The sequence below is a fragment of the Canis aureus genome, chromosome 1 (genome assembly GCF_053574225.1).
Source record: "Canis aureus isolate CA01 chromosome 1, VMU_Caureus_v.1.0, whole genome shotgun sequence".
NCBI lineage: Eukaryota > Metazoa > Chordata > Mammalia > Carnivora > Canidae > Canis > Canis aureus.
Window position 1 is genome coordinate 98,369,926 of NC_135611.1, and position 24,870 is coordinate 98,394,795.

General features: G+C 52.3%; 1 protein-coding gene and 1 long non-coding RNA gene across 19 annotated transcripts in view; one reads left to right on the forward strand and one right to left on the reverse strand.

Annotated features, from left to right (window-relative positions):
* The first annotated feature begins 78 nt into the window (after nt 1–78).
* CDK20 (cyclin dependent kinase 20) overlaps nt 79–24,870 on the forward strand; it is a 39,411-nt gene continuing 14,619 nt past the window's right edge. For 4 of the 18 annotated variants that reach the window (XR_013386930.1, XR_013386935.1, XM_077910606.1 and 1 more), the window contains exons 1-11: nt 85–366; nt 712–825; nt 2,749–2,937; nt 3,163–3,284; nt 3,473–3,535; nt 4,268–4,391; nt 4,660–4,815; nt 9,824–9,861; nt 17,143–17,306; nt 17,722–17,840; nt 21,454–21,663. Coding sequence is in view for 14 of the 18 variants with exons in the window: in XM_077910606.1 (XP_077766732.1) it covers nt 292–366; nt 712–825; nt 2,749–2,937; nt 3,163–3,284; nt 3,473–3,535; nt 4,268–4,391; nt 4,660–4,815; nt 9,824–9,861; nt 17,143–17,306; nt 17,722–17,840; nt 21,454–21,663 (1,374 nt within the window). In the remaining 4 variants the exon portion in view is untranslated. Of the gene's footprint in view, nt 367–711; nt 826–2,748; nt 2,938–3,162; nt 3,285–3,472; nt 3,536–4,267; nt 4,409–4,659; nt 4,816–5,871; nt 6,430–9,823; nt 9,862–17,142; nt 17,307–17,721; nt 17,841–19,973; nt 20,164–21,453; nt 21,664–24,870 lie in introns of those variants that run through there. The other 14 variants (XM_077910652.1, XM_077910672.1, XM_077910628.1 and 11 more) reach the window with 11 other exon arrangements.
* LOC144321247 (uncharacterized) lies at nt 5,919–7,686 on the reverse strand. The gene is made up of 2 exons (XR_013387003.1): nt 7,610–7,686; nt 5,919–7,352 (listed from the first exon to the last, which is right to left on the reverse strand). It is a non-coding gene; the product is annotated as an uncharacterized LOC144321247 (long non-coding RNA).

The window sequence follows — 24,870 nt, forward strand, 5'->3', positions numbered from 1 at the left end:
CCCCGCCCCCGCTGCGTGTCCCGCGCCGCTGGTCACGTGACGTCTGGGAGGTGCGAGGAGGGGCCCCCGGGCGCCATTGCTCCTCCGCGCCCGCGCCGGCGCCCTCCGCGCACGAAGGCTGCCCCCGAGTGAAGTGCGCCGCGGCCTGGCCTGGGCGGGGGGGCCCGCGAAGGCGCCAACGAGGCCCGGCCGCTGCCCCCAGCTGCTGTCTGCTCCCCGGCCGGGCGCCGGGAGGCAGCCCGTTGCTAGGCAGCCGCGTGGCCGGCGGGGCGGGGCCTGCGGGCCGCGGGCATGGACCAGTACTGCATCCTGGGCCGCATCGGGGAGGGCGCGCACGGCGTCGTCTTCAAGGCCAAGCACGTGGAGGTGAGCTGGGCCGCTTCCGGCAGCTGCCGGCCCGGAGAGCCCGCCCCGCCCCCGCTTTCCGGGCCAGCGTCTGCCCCGCTTCGGGCTCTGCGCCCACCACTTGGCCCCTTGAGTGGGGGCCGGCCCGGGCGCCGTCGGCCGCCCAGCCACCCACGAGGGCCCCGGGGAGTCCAAGCCTCGGAGCTGTTAGCGCTGCGCTGCCATCACCTGGGGCCCGGGCTGGACCTCGCGTCCCTCCCGGACCGGGTGGGGGCGTTTCCCACCCCCGCGACGGCGCCCGCCCCGTCGGCGCACCCGCTTCTCCAGCCGGGGACGGACTGCGGTGTCCCGTTCTGTCCCGCACAGACCGGGGAGATCGTGGCCCTCAAGAAGGTGGCCCTGCGGCGGCTGGAGGATGGCATCCCCAACCAGGCCCTGCGGGAGATCAAGGCGCTTCAGGAGATCGAGGACAATCAGCACGTGAGTGGCGCTGGGCTCCGGCCCTGGGCCCTGGGCTGCGAAGGGCTCCGCCTGCGCCGCTGCCTCCCTCCCTGTCTTGTCCACCTCATCCCCCCACTTAATGTCATTCCCCGTTCATTTCTTTAGTCACTGACTTCTTTATATAAAACATTTGGTAATTTGTAATGATAATAACAGCCTCTGTTGAGCTTCTGTTCTGCAGGCTGGGTTACCTGTGTTAGGTTGGGTGTCATTCTGAGCTCTCTGCTCTCCGAAAGGCCCATCTCAGCTTCTCGCATTCTCAGGCCAGGGGAGGAGGCTCATCCACCTGTTGTGGACGCGCAGCGGTCCGTGGAGGCTTTGGCCCGGTTCTGCTGGAGGAGTCCAGGTGTTCTAGCCTGGGGTCCGCCCATAGGCCCTACCTCGTGCTGGGCATGGGTCCCCTTTGGGCTCCTGGGGGAGATGCACAGCGATGGCAGGGCCCATGTGGCCTGGTTGTGCTGTGATGGGGCTGGAGGCACTGTGGGCACGGGGGAGGGACTCATACACCCCCAACCTCATTACTCTTCCTGGGGCTTTTTCTTGTTCCTGGGGAGTGACAACCCTGTCCTGCTCCTACTTGTTTGTTATTCTCTGGAGATGTCCATGATGTATGTATCATATATGACAAAAGCATGTTGTAAAACTTTTTATAAAACACATCTAAAAGTATGTCCTTCTAGTTTTGTATAAAAATGTGTATATAGATCTGAATAGGTGTTCGTATCTGCTGTATCTGTTGTGAAGTGGGATAGAAAGTACTTGTAAGGTGGATTGTAGGCGATAGGATTTTTCTGGTTTTTTTTTTTCTTTATAATTTATTATCTGGATGTATGTGTGCAATCTGCGGAATGATTGTGTGCTACTTTCAAAGCGTGACAACCAGCAGTAAGGCTATTTGCATTTTCTTGAGGAAAGTTCCAGGGCTTGTAGACCACACATGTGGGAGGGGTGGAGGGTCTGTCAGAAGGCTGGTGACATGGGCTCCTAGCTTGCATCAGCAGCCCTGCAGTTTCTACCGTAAAACTGCCCACAGTTGAGCCCCGGTCACCAGAGCTGCCTCCTCACTGTGCCACCCTCCCCACTGTCAGTGTTGGTGGAATCCATCCCTGCATGAAAAGAGAACCCCAGCCCCTCTTTTCATTCATTCCACATAACTTGTGGAATGTCTCCTGTGATGAGCACCGTCCGGGCCACAGCACAGAGCAGAGCAGATGTCCTTCTCCTAAAGGATCGTACATGTTCTTGTCCCTCCAGCCTCCTGTTCCCACCTCAGGCTTTGTGCTTGTCTCTCTTGCCTCTGCTCTGACCTTCTATTCAGGGTCTATTCTGACCCTTCTATGCTCTCTCTGCCCTCAGAACCAGGATAGACTGGGTGGGGAGGGGAAGGCACTTTGCTTGCTTACGTGTCATCTATCTGTGTCCCTGTGCTGTGAGCTCCTTCTGGCCCTCAGGACCTGCCAGGCCTGGCTCCTACTCCCCGCTGTGCCACCTGGTCCCTGCCACCCGTGGGCCCTCGGGATGTTTATGGGATGTGGCTCTTGGATGGCCCTAGGTAGAGGAAACCGCAGGAGCCCTGTTCCGTGCGTGTGTGTGTGTGTGTGTGTGTCTGTGCATATGCGTGTTTTAGAGAGACAGACACCCTGGGTGATTTTCCAGTTCCTGGCCTGGGGAGCACCGGACACTGCCCTGGTGCCCTTCCTACAGCCTCCTCCTCTGAATGAGTGCAGCATTGGGTGGGGACCTGCTTTCTCTCCAGAGAGGGGAGCATCTAGGGAGCCCTGAACTCCCTTCTGACCTCAGATCTCACATCACTTCACCTGCTGTGTCCTGTGTCAGGGCTGGGGGTCCCCGAGAGGGTCCGGGCCATGTGGGTCCGAGGCTGACAAGATGCCTGGCTTGCAGGTGGTGCAGCTGAAGGCTGTGTTCCCTCACGGCGCGGGCTTTGTGCTGGCCTTCGAGTTCATGCTGTCGGATCTGGCTGAGGTGGTGCGCCACGCCCAGAGGCCACTGGTCCAGGCGCAGGTCAAGAGCTACCTGCAGATGCTGCTCAAGGGTGTCGCATTCTGTCATGCCAACAACATCGTGCATCGGGTCAGTCTCCGTGCCTGCTGCGGTGGGACCTGCAGGCCCAGACCTTGAAGAAGACATGGTTGGAGGGGGTTGGGGGGACAGGACCTGTGGGTTGGCCACACCACAGAGTAAGTGGTCGTGGAGAGGGTGGGGGCCTGGCTGACCCGTGCTTAGCCTGCCAGGCCCTCCTGCCCCAAGGCCCTCTGGGGGATCTGGAGGAACTGATGCCTCCGTTGGTGTGCTCAGGACCTAAAACCAGCCAACCTGCTCATCAGTGCCTCAGGCCAGCTCAAGATAGCGGACTTCGGCCTGGCCCGGGTCTTTTCCCCAGATGGCAGCCGTCTCTACACGCACCAGGTGGCCACCAGGTAGGGAGGGCTGATTCCCAGGCAGGACGTGGCAATGGACGGGCCCCGGCCTCCTCACTGGAGATGAGAGGCTTCTGGACCTTCAGTTCAGACCTTGCTAATCAGGCTGTTGTGGGGCTGGGTGACTGTTCCAGACAGCCTCTGACAGGCCAGCGCTTGGTTGTAACTGCCTGCCTTCCTCCTCACAGGTGGTATCGAGCTCCTGAGCTGCTGTATGGCGCCCGCCAGTATGACCAGGGTGTCGACCTATGGTGAGCTGGGTGGGGGTCAAGTGTGATCAGATGGGAAGCTCCTGGGCTGGGATCGGGGGGTGGTCTGAGGCTCAAGGCCTGTGGATCCTCTACGCAGGTGATAGGGATGGCTATCCCAGGACGGGAGCTGTCCAGAGGCCTGACCTTTATTCGGGGGCGGATGGTGTAGACATGCCTAGGAGCTTGAGATTTAGCAGGTGTTTGAGAAGTGTGCCTCAGAAGGTGAGGTGGCAGCTCTGTGTCCCAGAAATTGAGGCTCTGGGGAGTCTCAGAACTGTCAAGGGTGTTGCTGTGTGTTTTAGGCTTGAGGAGAGTAAGCTCATCGGGAGGTGGATGTGTTTTGTGTTCTAGGCTTGTGGTGTGTGTGTATAAGTCTGTTTCTAGACATGAAGCATCTGTGCTGTTTTGTGGTTCCTTGGCCCTAGGATGGGATGTGGGTGCTGTGTGTTGTGTGAGGTGACCGAGCTGGCGTGGGCGGTCCTGTGTCCGGGTGTGTGGTGACCGAGCTGGCGTGGGCGGGCCCATGTCCGGGTGTGTGGTGACCGAGCTGGCGTGGGCGGGCCCATGTCCGGGTGTGTGGTGACCGAGCTGGCGTGGGTGGGCCTGTGTCCGGGTGTGTGGTGACCGAGCTGGTGTGGGCGGGCCCGTGTCCAGGTGTGAGGTGACCGAGCTGGCATGGGGAGGCCAGTGTCCTGGTGTGAGGTGACCGAGCTCCTGAGTTTGTATCCACAGGGCTGTGGGCTGCATCCTGGGGGAATTGCTGAACGGGTCGCCTTTGTTTCCTGGGGAGAATGATATCGAACAGCTCTGCTGCGTGCTTCGGATCTTGGGCACCCCTAGCCCTCAAGTCTGGCCGGTTTGCAGGAGTTCCTGGTGGGGAAGGGTGGGGGCAGGTGTCCTCCCTTCCCCTGACAGCCAGGACTGCCCGTCCCCACGCTCTTCCTCCTGGCCCCATGCCTCTTTGGCCCCACATACTCCTGGCCTGTCCCTGTGTCCCCAGCACACTCGCACTTCTCACACCGGCGTTGGCGCAGGGGCCTGAGTCCAGGAGGGGGTGTGGGACCTCAGGAATCTTGGGTGAGGGTGGGCAGGCGGCTGCCATAAGCTGGTGATGGTGGTTCTAGGAGATCACGGAGCTGCCCGATTACAACAAGATCTCCTTCAAGGAGCAGGCGCCTGTGCCCCTGGAGGAGGTGCTGCCCGATGCGTCTCCCCAGGCCTTGGACCTGCTGGGGCGGTTCCTCCTCTACCCCCCACACCAGCGCATTTCTGCCTCCCAGGTACTGGTACTTGCTTCCCCCGAGCCTCCTCACTTGGGGCCCTGGAAGCCAAGGGGGGAGGCCCCTTAGGACCATGGGGTCATGGGCAGGCCAGGGGCACTGCCCACCTTGCAGAAGAGCACATTGGGTTACCAGTGACTGGCTCCCTCATCCCTTCAACTGCTGCTGCTCCACTTCTGTATACACCTGTGTCGTCTTGAGGCCTTGGGCGGAGGATTGGGCTTGACTTTGGGGAGCTGAGATGTAAGCACCAGAGGTGTTTTTCAAAGAGAAATGATGAGCAGAGGTCTGGCAGGGGACCTGGAAGGGTAGGTTGTGTGGCAGGGAAGGAGGGGAAGATCATGGGCTGACAGCCAGTAGTGCAGGGGGCCTTGCTCTCCGGTGTACCCATGTCCCCACCCTGCCCTCAGCACCCGCATAGACAGGGTGTGTTCTGTCGTCATCAGTCCCTCTAACGTGGGTGGAGGCTGTCTAAGTGCTTCCTTCAGTGAGCCCAGCACCCCTTCACCCCGCATGGCCTGCTGCCTGTTCAGGGTGCCCTCTGCCTGGCGGGCTGCACATACCCCCTGTGCGGTTCTCCTGGGGCACCCTCTCAGCAGAGGCCCAGGTTCTAGGAGTCCGCAGGGGTCACACACTTCTGTGGCCCTGCCACCTCCTGCCCCATGCTCATTCATTCCCCTGGGCTTCAGGCCCTCCGTGTCCTTGGGCCTTGAGCACAGCTCTGCAGGCTGGCAGCCTCCCTGGTGTCCCACACCCTCAGCTGTCCCCGCTGCCGCAGCACTAGTCACATGACACACCCTGTCTCTTTCCTCTTCATCTTGTTGGTCACCCGCACCCGGGACCCGCGGAAGACTTGAGGGCAGCTCTTTGTTTGCCAGCCTCTGGAACATGCTCAGATGCTAAGCACTAGAGGGCTGTGGGCCAGCTGAGCAGACGTGCACATGTGGGAACAAGCATCTGCGGGAGGCTCAGCTCACCCCTCAGAGGGAAGTGAGCTAGGGCTGGGACGGGGAGGTGACTGATTGCCTTCTGCTGTCTCTTGCTTGCTGCTGCCAGGCCCTCCTGCACCAGTACTTCTTCACAGCTCCCCTGCCTGCCCACCCCTCGGAGCTGCCGATTCCCCAGCGCCCAGGGGGACCTGCCCCCAAAGCCCACTCAGGGCCGCCCCACGTCCATGACTTCCGTGTGGACCGGCCTCTCGAAGAGTCGCTGTTGAACCCAGAGCTGATTCGGCCCTTCATTCCAGAGGGCTGAGACTCTGGGCCCCTCAGGTTTCTCAGTCTGCCTAGCTTGACTCAACCTCCCATGGCCTCCACCCAGCCACGCTAGGTCTGCTCCATGTCCGGTCCGGCTCCAGCAGAGCAGACCCGTAGCCTACACCGTTGGCCTCCCCTGTGGGTGCTATGGACTCAGCCATTGGACAGAGACTGTACCTGCCATGGTACTGGTTCCCCAGGCCCTGCCGCTGGGGTCAGGGCCCGTCCTGCTGGAGCCATCAGAGGAGCACAGCCTGTAAGATGTCCTCATACTGAAATGAGTGGGAGGGCAGGTTTGTTTTGTTTCTGTTTTCAGAGGCATTAAAAGCTAGTTCAGTTTTGAGATTTGTTATGAAAAGCCCGGGCAGTTTTGCCTAGTGTCTGCCCCTCTTCTGTTCCTGTTGTGGGATGTGGCCACAGTGGCCTGGAATCCTGGCTGTTATTCTCCTTGGTCACCTGGAAAGTGGCCCCGCTCAGGGCTATTCTGGTCCTGGGGGCTTCATGCAGTGGCACGTGCTCCTGTTTGGAGGCGAGGGGACAGAAGTCAAGCCCAGGGGATGGCTCAGGTAGGGGGACTGATCAGGTTTGAGCCGGTTTACAAACATCTCTACACTGAGGATGAGGGTGAACCAGGACCAGAGGTGCCACCTGCTTAGATACAGAGCTGTCTTGCTCTGTGTCTAAGCTCTATATCTAAGCAGCTCCTGTGTTAATTCAGTAACTCCAAATACAAGCCCAGTCAGCCCTGTTTGTTGTCTTACAAGATCAGATCAGCTGTTTCTACAATATTTACGGAAATAGAAGGGTTAGGAGAGGGCACAGAAGAGAAAAAAGAGGGAAAGACTCCATTAGACTTCAGGCTTCCTATAGGGCTCAACCAACGATCGGGAGATTGGGACGGTGCCGCCTTGAGTCAAGAAGAGCTGACAACAGCGGGGCAACGTAGCCATCTTATTCCTAAACCTCTTTTTGGCTTTTCACGTGGGTGGCTGAGGACTGAGGGCGGGTGACTGGCCATCCAAGCCCATGGGTAAAGGCACGACCCGGCGGCCCCCGCTGCAACCTTCGGGGGTTGCGAGCCCGGGTCTCCAGCCGCAGCTTCCGTCCGCTCCGTGGATTCCAGCCTGTCCCCCGCACCTCGACCACTGCAGTACCAGGACTTGGGAGTGTGAGGCTGCCGTGCCTGGCTCAGGGGAAGGAAGATCGGGGTCTCCGGTAGGGTGGATGGCAGGTGACAGCGGGCCTGAGGTTAGATGCGGAGGGGCGGGGGCAGGACCAAACCTGGTGAGAGAGCCAAGTCCCCGGCCCGGGTCAGGGCGAGGGCCGAGGTTGGCGGCCAGGCGCAAGTGAAGACAGGGGAGAAGCGGGCGGACCGACCACTGCCCAGGGCCGAGAGCTGCCTGGAAGTGGGCCGACCCGGAGGAGCAGGAGTCTTGCGGGATGCGGAGAAGCAGGCCGCCGGCCGGGGGCGGGGCGGGGCGGGGCGGGGCGGGGTTTGGTCGGCCGGGCAGACGTGCGGTAGGATGGGCGGGACTTGCCTGAGTGGCGGAAGCACGGAGGGATGGGCGGTGCTCAGGCTGGCGGGACGGAAGTGCGGTGGGATGGGCGGGGCTTGGGCGAGCGGAGCGGAAGTGCGGTGGGATGGGCGGGGCTTGGGCGAGCGGAGCGGAAGTGCCGCGGGATGGGCGGGGTCGGTCAGCCGGACGGAAGTGCGCTGGGATAGGCGGGGTTCGGGCGAGCGGAGCGGAAGCGCAGCGGGATGGGCGGGTTTGGGTGGGTGGCGGAAGCGCGGCGGGCTGGGCGGGGCTTGGCCGAGTGAAGCGGCAGCGCGAGAGGGCGTGGCGGGAAAGGCTGGGCGGCCCGGAAGATGGAGCCGCAGCTTGGGCTCCACGAGCTGCTGCACGTTTTCTCCTTTTTGGAGGCCCGGGACCTGCTCCGCGCTGCCCAGGTGGACAAGGTAGCGCGCTGTGTCCCGGGCGGAGGCGGTGCTTTACAGTCCCTGCGTGCTCACGGCCGGCCCTTCCTCGGGCCTGTTTCCCCCCGGGAGGCGGCGATGGCAGACCCTCCTTGCCCGGTGCGCGGACAGCGAGCGCCCGGCCTCGGCCTCGGCCCCGGGCGCGGGGACCAGCTGGGGGAACGCGTCCCCTGCTGCTGCTGCTGCTGCTCCTGGAACGTCCTGGAGTCTCCGCCGCGGGGCCCGCGAGCGACCCCGCAGTGTCCGCAGGGTCCAGTCAGGACGCCCACAGCGGGGGTCGGGCCCGGCGGGCTAACGCGCGCGTGAGGGTCGGTCGGGGCCTGCGCTCGCGCGGGGAGCGGGGCTCGCGGCTGGGGCCCGGCGCTGGCCGTAGGACTGCTGGCGGACGGAGGGCTCTGACCCCGCGGGAGGGGGCTGGGCCGGGGGCGGTTTGCGGCGAGCGCCGCTGCCGTCGGCTCCGCGGTGACAGGTGCGGTGCCCCGAGAGCCCCCGCCCCGCCCCGCCCCGCCCCGCCCCGCCCCGCCCCGCCGGCGTCCCCGGCCGACCCTCATTAACTCGCGCGTCTTCACGTCCTTTACGGAGAGGTCCCTACGCAGGCTTTTCCTTGAGTTCTCTGGCCCGTTTAGAGTGTGTCACGTGAAACACCGGGTTTCTATCCCGTTGACTAGGGAGGACCCTGCGTGTTCCCGAAGGTCCCCACCGGCTGGGGTTGGATCTGGCTGCTCGCACCGCTGGGGCTGCCTGGGGCGGCGGGGGGCGTGTTCCGTAGCTGGGGAAGGGGTCTCAGTTGGGTTTTGAACCGGGAGCTACAGAGAAGGAAAACGTGTTGAACTTCGTGCCTGACTTGGCTTGATTTTTGCAAAATAGACATTTCACATTCCTGCTAAAGATACCGAGGACCTTTGACCCAGCCAATGAGCAAGGGCTGTGGAAGTGAAGTGGAAGTGGGGCCTGGGCTCAGGGGAGGGGGCTTCCTTTCACCGTTCCAGGGATGAGGCCTTCCGTGGGGCGGGACCGCGGACAACCGCGCAGTGGTTCCCATCGAAGCTTCAGAATCCAGGCTGGAGAGGCCAGGGAGCACCAGGACGGGGCTGCGCCCCCCCCCCCCCCCCCCCGACCCACCGGAGCCTCTCCGCAGTGCATGCGCGTGGGGGGGGGGGACAGTTAACCGAGCAGGGCTGACAGCGCCCCATTGCCCCCCAGGCCACGCGCGATTCTACCCCTGGGCATCTCCGTGTCCTCCAGGCCTGGGCCTTCACCTCCTCCCTGCAGCAGCCTCTGGGGCCTGTTGCTCTGCCCTGGCTTCCAGCTCTAACTTCTGACAGCTGCGGGCGATCTTCCTCCAACAGCTTAACCCTGCCCTCCGCCATCCCTGATTCCCAAGTGGCTTCCCAGGTTTTAACAATAGGACTTGGGGATTTGGGTCTAAGCAGATCTCCGCTCCTTTCCCCAGAACCCAGCACTCCAGTTATGGCAGAACACTCTCTCCTTCACATCTTTGCCGAGTGGTCGGTCCTGGCTCTCCCCGGAATGCTTCAGCCTCTGGGGACTTTATCTGTAGTCACTTCTGAGCCCCTTGGTTCCACCGAACTGGCCATTTTCTCCTTTTCCATTCATTTGGTTGTTTTTATTGGATCGTGCAAATATGTTTGATTCCCAAGAATGAATTTTCTTGCCTGCAGACAGTGAGTCTGGTTTAGCTCTCCACCCCTTCAGTGCCTAGCAAGCGAGGCGCCAAGCAAGCCTGACCATTCTCTTCTCTGCCCTCTTGTTCTAGGTCTGGAATGAGGTTTCAAGGACCAAAGAACTGTGGAGGTGAGTGAAGGAAAAGCCAAACGTGGTCAGGAGAGTGTTCCAGGTGAGGGGTGTCCTGGATAAGTGTTCTGAGCACTGCATTTCTGGCTTTGACGAGTACACAAGAAAGGACCATCCAAGCACCTAGCAGCAGGAAACCACCTCCCCCAGTCACGAGGCCTGTGATACTCTTTTTTAAATGGTATGTGGGAATGTAAGAGTTTTCTTAAATCACATGGGAGATTGACATACAGTGGGAGTACCAGACTCGGGCAGAAATATATAGCAAATGAACACAGTTGGCTGACAGAAGGCAAGTCTATACACTGCTTTTATTTGAACTCATCTTTGGTGTAACAACATAGCTGTATAAGCACGAAATTAGAATAAAATAAAACAAGGGTCACTTGGGTGGCTCAGTCAGTGAAGTGTCTGCCTTTGGCTCAGGTCATGATTGTGGGATCCAGCCCCACGTCAGGTGCCCTGCTCAGTGGGAAGTCTGCTGTTCCCTCTCCTTCTGCCTCTCCAACCCCTCAATCGTGCTCTTGCTTGCATGCACACTCACTCTCAAATCTTTTTAAAAAATCAAAAATTAAATTTGAAGATAAAAAATATTTTAATCATTAATTTATTACATTTTCTTACTCATTATTTTTCCTTGGGCACATGACTGCCTTTGTCCCAAGAAAGGAGTGTCAGATTGTCAGATTGTTTATCTGTTGCTAAATATAAGACAGACTGTAGCCTTGATTGTTAACTGGGAGCTGTATTTCGTTTTAGCCACTATAGCTGTTCCTACATGAAGGGGCCTACATGGAGGGAATCCTTGCTTGATGGGTTTTGTTTTCAGAATAACTGTGCATTGAGATATTTGGGAATTCTTGCCACATTTAGTGTTGTGTCTTACAGCGTCTGTTGCTTTTCATTCACTTGTTATTGCTAATGAATGTTAGCTAGAAAAATGATACTAATTCCTTTAGTTTTGAGAACTTTTGTTGGGCTTCAGTCTTCATCACTACAGTTTGGAGAATGTACTCTAGATAGAACATTCAGTTTTGGAAATTAATTTCTCTATGGAGTGGACAAGATTATGTCTCTTCAAATATGATTCTTAATGATTTTGTGTCATAGGAAATAAATGAATTGACTCATTGATTGGTGTGGGCATTCGTGGAAGACCTAGTGGAGCAGTATTCACATGTTGAAATAAGATGCCAGCCCCAGCCCTGGGGTTTGTTCTCATCTTTGCTGCTAAGCTAGGAGAGGAATTTCTTTTTGGCAGGAGTAAGTTCAAAACATACTTTCAGCAGCTCACCACCTACCCTCCACCCATATGTCCTGTTACTATGTTGTGTTTCTGGTGTCTCAGGTAGATGGTTTGGCTTCTGTGAGCCAGGTCACAAATGGGTTTCAGTTTATTACTATTTCATACTGTTTGGTGCTAAAATTTTTAGCATGAAGTCATTCCTCAGCATTGTGTCCTTGAACTGTGTTTTTATAAAAACACTGGGTTTATGTTTCTGGAGCTGGGACAACAGCATTTCAGGAACATTGTCTTTTGTGGTCACATGCATATATCATTTCTTTTTTTTCTTTTTTAAGATTTTATTTATTCATGAGATACACTGAGAGAGACAGAGACACAGGGAGAGGGAGAATCAGGCTCTCTTCAGGGAGCCTAATGTGGGACTCGATCCCAGGACACAGGATCATGACCTGACCCAAAGGCAGATGCTCAACCACTGAGCTACCCAGGCGTCCCTCATGTATCATTTCTGAGGCTGTGTCTGTGATGTCCACCAGGCCCCTAAGTTCTCTAGACCCATTAGAAATTCTTATGGAGACAGCAAATGAGTGTAGTTAACTGGTCGTATGTTTTTAATGTGTCCTGTATAATTTTAACTAAGAATGCTGCAAGTTCCTTTTTTTTTTAATGCCTTATAACCTTTTAAATTCTGCTTTTTCTTAAACACACTGAACATTAGCTTTTGGTTAGAAGTAAAAGCACAAAACAAATATTTGCTTTTGTTTAAGGTACATAATTTCTGTTGTGTACAACAGATCATTTTGTTATTGCTATCTGTGAAAAGTTTTGGTATCAGTATTTTTTTCACTTGATATATTGAAAATCAGAGGCATATCACATATTTTATTCATATTCATACTTCAGGCTTTTTGATGGTCTGCCTTTGTTTTGTTTTGTTTTTAAATCCAGTGTGGGGCTTGAAGTCATGACCTTGAGATCCAGACCTGAACTGAGATCGAGTCAGCCATTTGACCGTCTTTCCTTTTTTTTTTTTTGCCAAATCATTTGTTTTTTTATTTTTTCTAAATAATGGTCATGGTTCCTACTTAAGGTTTGATGTGTATATAATAGCCATAAATACATAGAAATAGACTTTACTTCCGCAAAGAACTGTGCCTTCTTCCCTTTTTCTTTTTTTTTTTTCTTCCCTTTTTCTTAAGCCACTTTATCTTCTTGGTTTAGCTTTTGTTTTCACACTCTTTAGATTGAGATACAGGTACAAGAAATTTCCTTTGTTTCAACTCAAAACCAATGACATAAGGAGTGGTGATATGAGGTAATTGACAGTCTCAACGTTGAGAAGATAAAAAGAGATGGTGAAGTTGAGAGCTTGTTTTTATTCTAAAGGGGACAGGTTTATGCAGCTCCAGACAAATTTTATCAGGTGGGAATTTAGGTTCCGTATAGCCAGGCCACCTGCCTTTTCCTGATTTTTATGTGAAAATTTAGGATTTTTTAAGTGTGGCTGCTAGTCCATGTGGGTTAATCCTCTGCAACCCAAACTAAATAATCCAGGGGCGTCCGTCCGTTGTGCCCAGAGGCTGCCAGTATACTATACTACTCTACTACTGGAGTTCCAGCAAGCACAGTAAAACCTTCATCCAGCATGGGCACTGGATTCTTCTTAGCATGTTAGAAGATCCCTAGTGCTAGCACAGGGCCAGGCAGGAGGTGCTCAGTGAGTGGAGAAGCTATGATGACTGTGTGTTGAACTTGTTGCGGCCATGGGCTATGAGCCATGAATTTCCCACCTAACCCCTTTTGTGTTCTCTGTGAGATAGGAGTGCTTGGCTGGAGCCACATGATGCCACATTAGCTCTGGGGACTATCATGCTGGAAGCCTCTGCCCATGAAGCCCGCCCCGCACCCCCCCCCCCCCGCCCTCTCCCAGCCAGAAGTCCACTCTCTCTGCTCATTTCCCATATCACACGTTGCCCCTTCTGAAATGTCATGCTTCTCCCATGAACTTTTGTTTTGCTTATCCTCCTAACTCCTGGCTCAGAGTGCCCTATGGCAAGAGCCATGTCTCACTCACTTTGGTGACCACAGAGTAGATGGAGATTCTGTAGTTTTCTACAGTGTGGGTACCATTTTTCTTCTTAAAAACCTGATGAGAGAGGTGCTATCATAGAATTGACAGTAGTCACATGGAAGCTCAGAATGCAGACTCTTGGAAAATTGTGGATTTGAAAATTTTCTCCTCTTATAAAAGCAGTGAGAAAACTGACACAAATTGTCAAAATCAACTTTTTCAGAACTGGAAATGAGCGAGAAACTTGTAGTAGTCTAGGAAGTGTTCAAGAAAAGAAAATTGGAAGCTTAGAACAGCAAGTTTTCTTGACTGCTTCCTATAACCCTTCCAGTTCTGTGTTAGCCTTGAATATATCAATAGCTCACACAGGGATCCCTGGGTGGCACAGCGGTTTGGCGCCTGTCTTTGGACCAGGGCGTGATCCCGGAGACCCGGGATCGAATCCCACATCGGGCTCCCGGTGCATGGAGCCTGCTTTTCCCTCTGTCTGTGTCTCTGCCTCTCTCTCTCTCTCTCTCTCTGTGACTATCATAAATAAATAAAAATTAAAAAAAAAAAAAAGCTCACACAGTGAAACCAGAATCCTGGCAGTCACTAGAAGGGGAAAAAATGAGATTGGATTTTCATTCCCAGAAAATTGTCATTATTTAACCTGTCTGGTATTTCTTGGAAGACTTCATGGGCAAACTGTTTTTATTTGGTCTGACTTGGAGTTCATTCAATGTGGAAAGCCTTTACTTTGGGACTTTTGTCAAAACAATAACAGACAGTTGATTACCTTTGTGGCTCTCAGAGCTGATGGACAGTAGTTGAGAAAATAGTAGGCTAACCAAAAAGCTTAAAAGGGAAAGCTGAGAAGGTGATGTCTTTGGGGGTTTGGGCTTTGAAAAGCCCTGATACTGTCCTAGGAATCTGAAAGCCAAGGCACGTGTAACAGGGGTGTGCACAAATTCAGAGAAGACCTAAGAATGCTGTAAACTCATGTGTTTGGCTAACCCTGAGATTCTGTGCACATAGGAAGTGAAGGCTAGTGTATAGTTGTCAGCTGCCTTGCTGAGTGTTGAATGCATGCCTTTGGTGCACATAGCCCTTTGGTGATGACCAGAAGACTTAGTAGTTCTCGGCATTTGGGAAATCCCTATCCAATCATTAGCTCTAATTTAAGCAGAGATTTCAGAGGCCGTATATAACAAAGAATGTAGGCTTTTCAGAATTTGCCACTACACAAAAAATAACAACAGTAAACCGACTGAAACAACAAACCTAGGGGGTTCAGATTTCCAGAGCTCCACATTATTTAAAATGTTCAGTTTTCAACAGAAGTTATGAGTTGTGCAAAGAAATAAGAAAAGTGCACAGGAAATAAAGCAAACAACAGAAGCTGTCTCTAAGAAAGCCCAGGCATTGGAACTACTAGATGAAGACTTAAAATCAGCTATTTTTATTATGTTCTAAGAACTAAAGGGAAGTAGGACAATGTCTCATCCAATAGACAATATCAGTAGAAGGCAACTATAAAATAACTAGGACTTATAGAGTAGAAAATTATACTATCAAAAACGTAGGCAGGATTTGAGCACAGAAGATAGAATCACTGACTTTGAAGATAAGTCAATAGAGATTATCCAGTCTGAAGAATACAATGAATATGAAGAAGGAAGAATCCCAGTGCCTAAGAGATCTGTGGGGCACCATCAAGCACACTAACATTGCATAACAGGAGTCCCAGAATGAGAGGGGAAAGGGAGAAGGAATAAAGTATTTAAAGAAATAAGGGCTGAAGACTTCCCAGATTTGATGAAAGAGGTTAATTTACATGTGCAAGAGCTCCATGAACTGCAAGTAGGATAAATTCAAAAGAGTTACACATCACCAGGATCTTAGTGCAGTAAGCAGCACATCAGTTTCACAAAGAGTTCCACACCAGGACACATTGTAGGGCTTAGTGGGTAGAGCATGTAACTCTTGATCTTGAGGTCCTGAGCTCAAGCCCCACATTGAGTGTAGAGATTACTTTAAAAACATAAACAATGTGAAAGGACACATTGTAATCAAACTTGAAATCTGAAGACACAGAACCTTGACAGCAGCAAGGGAGAAGTAATTCATCATGTACAAGGAACCTTAGATGAGATTAACAGTTGATTTCTCATTTAAAAACATGGAACCCAGAAGGTAGTGGGATGACATTGGAAATGTTAAAAGATTATTACTTAGAATTGAATATCTAGAAAAATGAAGGAAAAAATGACCTTTTAAAATGAGCAAAAGCTAAAAAAATAAAAAATAAATAAAATGAGCAAAAGCTGAGATGGTTTGTTTCCCTACTTCCTCTACAAGAAATGAAGGCAGTCTTTCAGATTGAAATGAAAGGACATTAGGCAGTTAGTTGAATCTACATGAAGAAATAAGGAACACTGGTGAAGTAATTCTATAGGCAATATAAAAGGCAATCTAAGTGTATTTCTTATTTGTTAGTCTGTTTTTCCGCTTTATGACTTAAAAGACAATTGCATAAAACAATGACTGTAAATCTCTGTTGATGCACATATAATATATAAAACTTCATTTGTAGATATAGCCATGCAATTGGAGAGGGGCAGGAAATGGTGCTACATAGGAGCAAAATTTTTGGATACTCTTGAAATTAGGCTGATATTAATTAAAACTAGGTTAATCCCCAAGGTAACCCTTAAGAACTCGAGAAATATGGTAGAAGAAATGACATTAGAAGGTATTTAATGCGGGATCCCTGCGTGGCGCAGCGGTTTGGCGCCTGCCTTTGGCCCAGGGCGCGATCCTGGAGACCCGGGATCGAATCCCACGTCGGGCTCCCGGTGCATGGAGCCTGCTTCTCTCTCTGCCTGTGTCTCTGCCTCTCTCTCTCTCTCTCTGTGACTATCATAAATAATAAAAAAAAAAAATTATTAAAAAAAAAAAGGTATTTAATGCAAAAGAAGGCAGTACCAGAAAAATAGAGGGGAAATGCATATAAAAGAAATGAGTAGTAAGTTAACATATAAATCAATGCTTTATCATTAGTTGTGTGAAATGTATTAAGTGTACACTCCAATAAAAAGGCAGAGATTGGCAGCCCCGGTGGCTCAGCGGTTTAGCGCCGCCTTCGGCCTGGGGTGTGATCCTGGAGACCCAGGATCGAGTCCCATGTCGGGTTCCCTGCATGGAGTCTGCTTCCCCCTCTGTCTGTGTCTCTGCCTCTCTCTCTCTCTCTCTCTCTCTCTGTCATGAATAAATAAAATCTTAAAAAAAAAAAAAGGCAGAGATTGCCAGAAGGGATAAACAATATCCAACTTTATACTGTCTACAAGAGACATACTTTACATTCAAAGACTTAGATAAGTTAAAAGAATGGAAACAGGTATGCCATACAAACAGTAAGCAAAGGAAAGTTGGAACAGCAACGCTAATGCCAGACAAAGTAGACTGTAAGAAAGAATTACTAGAAACAAGGCTATTTTATGATGATAAGTCAATCCACGAAGAAGATCTAAAAATTATAAATGCATATGTACATAATAACAGTAGCAAAATACACGAAGGGCTGACAGAACTGAGGGAAAAATAGTTCAGCAATAAGAGTTGGAGACTTCAAGAAATATACTCTTGAATTACAATTGCGTGACCAAAGCTTATTGCCTTTGGCCTTGAGTCAGTTTTTAAAGCCACTGTGTACAAGGGGATCAGGATCTACTTCATGAAGGTATCAGAAAACTGGCTGGATGCACAAGAAATGCTGATGCCTGATGGTGGCGAACATTTGTTCAGTGTCATCTCATCATTATCCCCATTTAACAGTGGAGGCAGGTGAGGGTTCTGTAGGCAGAGTGAGTTGTCGAAGCTACTAGATGGTAAAGGCAGGAGTCAGAGCTAGACCTGTAAACATCCTAGTACCTTCTTCTAACACCTGCCCTATCCTACCTGGGATCATGCATCTGTTTTCCAGGCAACTGTGTCTGAGACGCTGGTCATCATATAAAGCCCCTCAGATGACCTTGGGCACACAAACATGGAAAGAGTACTATCTCTGCCGATCTGAGCTGGAGTTCCGAATGGAATCTGGGCGGCCAGAGAAGGACTTCATCTGCAGAGCCATTGCTGGGCACAATGGTATGGTGGGGAATGTCGTCCTGTGTGCTTTCGTACTGCTCACTTGCCCTGGTCGAGTGTCCTGGGATTTGGTGTTTAGCCAATGAGTGGGTAGGTGCTGCTTGATGAGTACATGCCCTGCTGGGTTCTGTATTCCTGCTGTGTCTCTTGGTGCTCGAGGTAATCTTGTGAAAAAGGAATGGTTATATTTATTTCAGGGTAGAAGAAACAGAAAGCAAGAGAGTAGGGAGCCAATTGTGGCTGGTGGGAGGGGCAGTCCTGGGTATGAAGCCCTATGTCCACTACTGCCCCTAAGGAGCACCTGTGTGCTCTCCAGAGAGAAAGGAAGGATGTCCTGTCTGCCCTTCCCCAGTCTGCATATCCACATCCCAGGTATATGTGTGTGTGTTCACGGCCAGTCTGTGTTTTCTTCCAGGAGGTATAGATGAACTAGCCTACATCTCAACCAACGAGTGCCGGTTTGATGGGCAGGAGAAGTCAGTGGTGTGTACCGTGTCCTCGGACAGCACTGTGCGTGCCTGGGATGTGCAGGAGGTGAGCCAGGGGTGGGACCAAGGTGCAACGCACTGGATCTCAGTGAGGTCCATCCCCTTTGCTAGCTCATTCATCCCCTGTGGGCACCTTCTAGGTGGTGGGATTCCCATGGTATAGACGAGAACTCTGAGCTACAAGAGGCAGATCATACATGGAACTCGGGTCTGATTGCAGATGGAGCCTGATGTGCACTTGACTCTGTGCTGCCTGCCCAGGGAGGTGGACATTTGTGGCAGGTGGCAGCACCTGCTCCCAGTCTTGTGGTGTCCGCGTTGGAGCTAGTGCCCAATTGGGTGGTTTTGCCCAAACAGTTGCCTCTTTTAGTTACCCCCTGTGCCTATTAAGTGTTGAGATTTTGATAACTCAGTTGGTATTTTACAGTTGGTTTTCTTTTTTTTTTAGATTTTATTTATTCATAGAGACACACAGAGAGAGAGAGGCAGAGACACAGGCAGAGGGAGAAGCAGGCTCCATGCAGAGAGCCTGACGCGGGACTCGATCCAGGGTCTCCAGGATCGCGCCCTGTGCCAAAGGCAGGCGCCAAACCGCTGCGCCACCAGGGCTGCCCGGTATTTTACAGTTGGTTGTCACTTAGAGTTCAAAACCTTTGCAGTCCATTTTCTCATTTGGTACTCACAGCAGCTGAGCAAAGGATGCGTTATTAGCCTCCTGATTTTACAGATGATCAGTCTAAGATGGAGAGGGAATTGTCTCTGAGTCTTGAACCATGTAGTTCCCTGTAAATTCAGGGGTTCTGCACATATGGAACCCAACCTCCTAGAAAGGATTTTTTTCCTAGAAAACTACCTCGTGATTTTGAAAGCCGTGGACAAGCGAAGGTACCCCTGGGTCCTTGCTACTTAAGTGAGGAGCCTGCTTATGTCCTTGTGAGCCAGGCCTGTTGGAAGTGTCCAGTTCATGCACAGAGAGCCAATGGGGCTGCCTGGATTTCCCTGGCTCCTTTGAACAGGGCACCCTGGCTCCCAGCTGCATCCCTGCATCCCCGACGACCTGTTAAGAGTCTGGGAGGGAGTTGGCATGTGCTGTGTTTGGTGATGCAGGGACACCTGAGAGGCCACAGGTGGTGACAAGTCTTGAGAGTCCTAGCTGGGCTCCCACCTGGGTCGTGAGGGGCCCAGGAGCTGGGGCTGGGATGGGGCTTGGGATGGGGAGAGGGGTGCCACGTGGGAGCACTTCAGGGACAGTGTTTACACCTGCTCACTTACGTTTGTTTTGCTTTTGAATCATGAAAGTAAAGCAGTGTTGATGGTTTTGAAAAGTAGGACAGAAGATATTTCATGAGTGCACACACTCCCCTGCCTGCTCTCCTCAGCAGCCCTTCCCAGGGAAGACCCCACTTTAAGTCCTGTCTGATTTCACTTTCCCTGGGGCCAGCCCTTAGGCCAGGAGACTGATCCTCCATGCACATACTTGAGGGTGTGTTGGTTGTCTGCCCACTTCACAGGAATGTCTTTAACTCCAGGAGCCCATTCATATCCACTCTGCTCTCTTGTTTAAAAGGTACAGAGTTTGCGTCATTTTTCTCTGCTCCATGGTCAAGTTTTTGGTTGTTGTTGATGGTTTCCTCCTCTTGTGCTTAGTCTTTCCTCCTACCAGGCAGTATTGGAGGGTCATTTCACAGGAAGGCCCTGTAGTTGCTGGTGAGGGAGGCTACCGACCTCCCCGCAGCCTCTCTGAAGGACTGACGTCGGCTGCGGACTGCTGTCCACGTAGGCTCAAGGTGTGGGTTTGGCAGGGGACGGCCTGGTGGCTGGGTGGCCAGGAGTTTCCCAGATGACCAGGTCACAACTTGGACCAGGAGAGCACTTGGGTACAGGCTCAGTGGATGTTTTCTGTCAAGTGCCCCATGGTCCTGCTGTACCTACTCGGCTCTGCTGGCGCCGTGCAGGAGCCGAAAGCCATGTCCGAGCAGAGCCGGTGATGCTCATTGACATGCGATGTGCACACATTTTCATGGCTCGTGAGATAGTCTTGGATTTTTTTATTATTTATTTTTATTTTTATTTTTTCTTTGGATTTTTTTAAACGAAAATACAGATATGGGCAGTGGGCTGGGTTTGGCTGACATCTGTAGTTTGCTGAACATTACTTCAGCGTGGTTTGTTTTTCCAGCATGGGCTTCTTTTCAGAGTCCAGAGCCGTCTGCACATACTCTTCACCAGCAGATCTGTAGAAGAAAACCCCCCTCCTCCTCCCTTCTCCACACAGAGCAGTCTTCCTGTCCCCAAATAATTCTCTGTTGTTGGTAGTATTATAATTGTGTAAGTGCTTATCACACTGAGTCATGAGGCAAACTGACATTTGACTTTTCCTGAGGTTAATAAAGGTTAATAAATAAATCCTTTTTTAAAAAAGATTTACTTATTAATTTTAGAGTGTGCATATGAGTGACCAAGAGAGTTAGAGGGAGAGGGAATCTCAGGCAGATCCTTGCTGAGTGTGAAGCCGGACACGGGGCTTGATCCCATGACCCTGAGATCATGGCCTGAGCCGAAATCAAGAGCCAGAAGCTCAACTGACTGCACCATCCAGGCGCTCCAATAAATACTCCTTTTCAAAAACGTTCTCAGTTTCCACATTCTCACAGTATTTAAGACCATGCTTCTGACTGGTTGTATTGGTTTCTGCTCTGACTTTCTATGCCTTGCCTTACCCACCATCCCTGGAGAGTCCTAGGGTTTGAGTTTATTTCTGGTATCAGGGTCCTTCCTGCAGGCATTTTGCAGGGCAGTCACTGGTCAACGCATGTCTGTGCGCCGCCCCCTGACCTGCTTCCACTGTGAAACCAAAAGGGAGTCTCACACCTTCTTCACGAGCACTGGTGAATGTGCCGTGCTCCCTGAGACTCCCGGCTGTCCCCCGGTGTCACTGATGCCGAGCTCCTTCCAGTGATGCTCACCTGGCTGCTCAAGCAACAGAAATCAAATAAGGAAGAGACTCATAGAGGAGTCCTGAGGTATCTCAGTTGGGAACAGACACAGATGATGGGAAATGAAGACGTGATAGAAGAAGGGTTATGACGACCCAGGATGGGAAAGGAGGCCCTAGTGGCAGTGCTAGGAGACTGGGAAGGGTACGTAGGGGTGGTTCTCTGCTGCCCAGGGCCCACGCGCACTGGCTCTTCCACCCCTTCCAGTTTTTACGGTCCTGAGAAAGCCCGAGGAGTTACCCAGCTCAGGCCTTGGCCGGGATGAACCACAGGAGGGGGCGTCTTTTGAGCAGGGCAGTGCGGACCCGCTATGTGAACCATTCACACCCGCATGCCCGAGTCAGCTAATCTGTGAGCTGGGGCTGCCCTGCTCTGCATGGAGGTTCTCTGGATGCAGCCGGGATAGCCCCAGCCCCCTGCCCAACCTTCCTCAGTGGGGCCGGGGTAACTGCTGTGTGCATGCTGGGCCCCCCGCCCCCCAGTCCTGGTGGTGCCACTCACACACCCCCAGTTCAGTCACAGCTCTGCCCCGAAGCACCACCTCTATGGCCTGCCATGGACTCACCACACTGGGGCCTGGGAGGGGAGGGGATGATGCTGCTTCTACCTGTGCAGCCCCTGTGGCCCCCACAGAAGTCCTTGTTTTCCTTCTGTTTTGCCCAGGGCACGGAGATCTGGTCAAGCCCCCTGCAGCCTGCTGCTCTGGTGAACTTGGCGGCCTACCCTCGGCTGCAGCTGGTTGTCACCGTGGACAAGCAGGGGCTGATCAAGACGTGGAAAGCGGAGAACGGGAGGGAGTGGGCCTCCTTCTCTCTGCCTACATCCTCGTCCGCGTTGCAGGCCTGTGACCACCCGGAGACCCCCTTTCTGCTGGTGAGTGAGTGGCTCTCGGGATCCTGTGCAGGTCCTGCTGACTCCGAGAGTCTTCCAGTGTCTCCCGGGACGCTCTGGGGCCCAGACCGCTGTGATAGCCCGTGCTCCATGTGGCAGATCGAGTGATCATTCTGCTCCTTGGTTCCCCATCTCCTCCTGTCCAGCTGCAGAGGGCGGAGACCCCCGCCCCCCTCTAGCTCAGCTGCCCACAGAGGCTGCCCCCTAGCCCCTATCTCCACTTCTCCCCCAGCCGTCAGTGAGATGCCCATGGATCTTGCTCACGTGCCCTGGCTTACCTGTCCCCTGACCTCCTTGCAGCCTATCTTCTCCCTGTGGTTCAGTTCCTTCTCTCTACATGCTTACTCCCCTCCCCCTGTTTCACATCCCAGCTAAGGCCCAACTCAGGAGAAACTGAGGCGCATTTGACAAAACCTGAGTGTTTCCCCAGGATTCCAAAAGCCTCTGTTACCAGAGTGTCCATTTAGAAGTGACTCTTGGGCACGGGGAGGCTTTGGAGAGACGTGAATATTGAGGTGGCAGGTGCAGGAAGTGGCTCTCACCTGGAGGCAGTGTCCCCACCTATGGGGTAGGAGGCCTTGGAGAAGGGGTGGGCAGGGTGGCATCGCCGATATCAAAAGGGGCAGATGTGCAGGAATAGCTTCACGTGCACACAGAATCGGCAGGAAAGGAACTGAGCTTGGCAAACACGTAACATCTGATGAAACGGATTTCACGTAAGCCACACTGCAGTTGTTGTAGAAGACTTTAGAGTAAGTGTAAGTGGCATCCCCAGATCAGTTTGAGAATCTGTTGCATAGATGAAGAGGCCACTGTGGTTCTCTCTGGGAGTGGTAGGCCATGTGAGTCCCAGTTATTGGTCTGCGAAGGACAGTTAGAAAAGTTAGAATGCATCCATCTCCTGGATAACATCAGAGAACTAGAAAGAACAAGTGTCTAGCCCAAGATTCAGGAGATTTAGCAGAAGTCAGAGGGGAGCCCAACATGGGCTACTTTGCCCTGGAGACACTTACCCCAGGGCAGCTGAGAGGCTTGCAGACCTTTGACCACCAAGGGGATTAGTTGGAGTGGTAGGCCCCTGAGGGCAAAGCCCTGTACCTCCCCTTACACTGGGTGGGACATTGGGGTACAGCCCAGCAGCCCAGCCACCTGGAGCAGTGACTCCTTCCTGGGGAAGGATAATGTACCTGAGTCTGCATGTTATTTCTGATCTGAAATGCAGTTTTCAGCACTCCCAACACTTAGAGCTAAGTCGGCATGTGAGAGATGTGATAGCAGCTAAAGTGGCAGGGTAAATCACAGATGAGGTCAGGAGAGCCACAGGAATTCAGGTACTGCAGTCATTACACGCTGAGACCCCTCTGGTTGCTGTGTTTAGGGAGGTGGATTTCAGCAGAGATCAAAGCTGCGAAAAATGACGTAACAGCTTTAGAAAAGAACCAAGTAGAAATTCCAAAATAGAAACACTTGAGTACAAAAGCGACTCGGTGGGTGAGTTTAATAGTAGGATGGATAGTGGAAGCACACTGAGATGGGGCAGAGGGGAGCTTGTGGTCCTCTGGCAACATCCCATCTCTTAACTTTGGTGGCGACGTGAGTATTGGCTTTATAATGATGCCTTGAGTGTCGTGTTTGTGTTTCGTGCACTTTTCTGTATGATATTTTCTGCATCAATGAGAAAGTTAAGACAGAGGTTACCTGGAATGAAATAGAGATAGTGAATGAAGTAAATGGAAGGAGAGGGTAGGAGATATAGACCAGTGCTTCTCATGCTTTAATGACATGTGAACCACTGGGGATGTTTAAATGCAGATTCCAGTTCGTTGGATCTCTGGGGATGCCTGGATTCTGACCTATGTGTGTCTGTTTGTGAGTGAGCGAGCAGGCAAGTGCACGGGAGAGAGCAGGGAGTGGGGAGAGGGGGAGAGAATCTCAAGCAGACTCCCCACTGAGTGCAGAGCCCAGTACAGGGCTCGATCTCATGACCCTGAGATCATGACCTGAGCTGAAATCTAGAGTTGGACGCTTAACCCACTAAGCTACCCAGGCACCCCCTGAATTCTGACTTTTTTAATGAGCATCTTGGTAGTATTGGTATTGCCAGTCTGCAGCCGACATTTTGAGTAGCAAGGCCATAGAGGATCCATGGAAAATTCTAGTACTTGGTATCAGGAGCAGGTGAGGGAGTGAGTAGGTCAAAAGAACATTTGAAGAGATAGTGGCAGATATTTCTCCAAAATAGATTAAGGACATTAATCCATGGAAATCAAGAAGGCCTACAAGCTCCAAGTGGACTAAAAATAAATGTGCACATGGGCCCATTAAAGTGAGCTGAGATTGTCTGAGGACCTAGAAAGCCTAACGGAGCAGCCAGAGGACGTAGACTCCTCTTGGGTCTGACATGCTACCGGCAGCAGTGGGATCTCACAGATCAAGAATAGTATCCGGAAAGAAAGAACTACCAGCCAGGAATTCCGTAATAGAAGGTGTCCCCCAGGAATGAAGGGGGATAAAGGCATCTTGGTTAAAAATGAGGAATTAGCAATGGCCACACCACCACTAGGAGCAGGTGTGGGACTTGAAGCAGAAGGAAGATGAGCAGAGCTGGAATCCCAGGGTGGTGGGAGAATGTGATGAGCAGCACTGGTGAGGATGAGATCTGAGGGGATCAACAGTAAAACAGCAGGAACTACGTCTTGTGGGTTTAAAATGACATGTAGAAAAGAAACACAGGACATTAGCATTTATGTTAGAAGGTTATGAGGAACTAAATGCCCAAGATTTTGAATTGTCTGTACAGTTCACATGTTGATGGGCCATAATGTCTCTAAGCAAGGCTGCATGCAGCAACCTCTTACACAACTCAAGTGAAGAGCATGTAGCCTTTAAGTCCTAAGATGAACAGGGGTAGGATCAACCCTGACCCCAAATTTGGCTTGATAATCAAGAATATTGAAGCCACATGAGCTCCAAGGGGGGTATGTGTGTCATATAACAAGGCTTTCAGGACAGAGGCTTCCAGGAGGTGGGCCTGAATGGCTGGAGACAGCAAGAGGGAGTGACTGGCTTGCTCTTCCTGTGTTGCGGTAGGGTGGAGGGAGGGCTCCTGGAGGGGCCGGGTTTCTGTGGTTTGAATTCTGCACGAGTGGCCTTTGTCTGCTTACCTGGATGTGGAACAGAGGGTGGGAT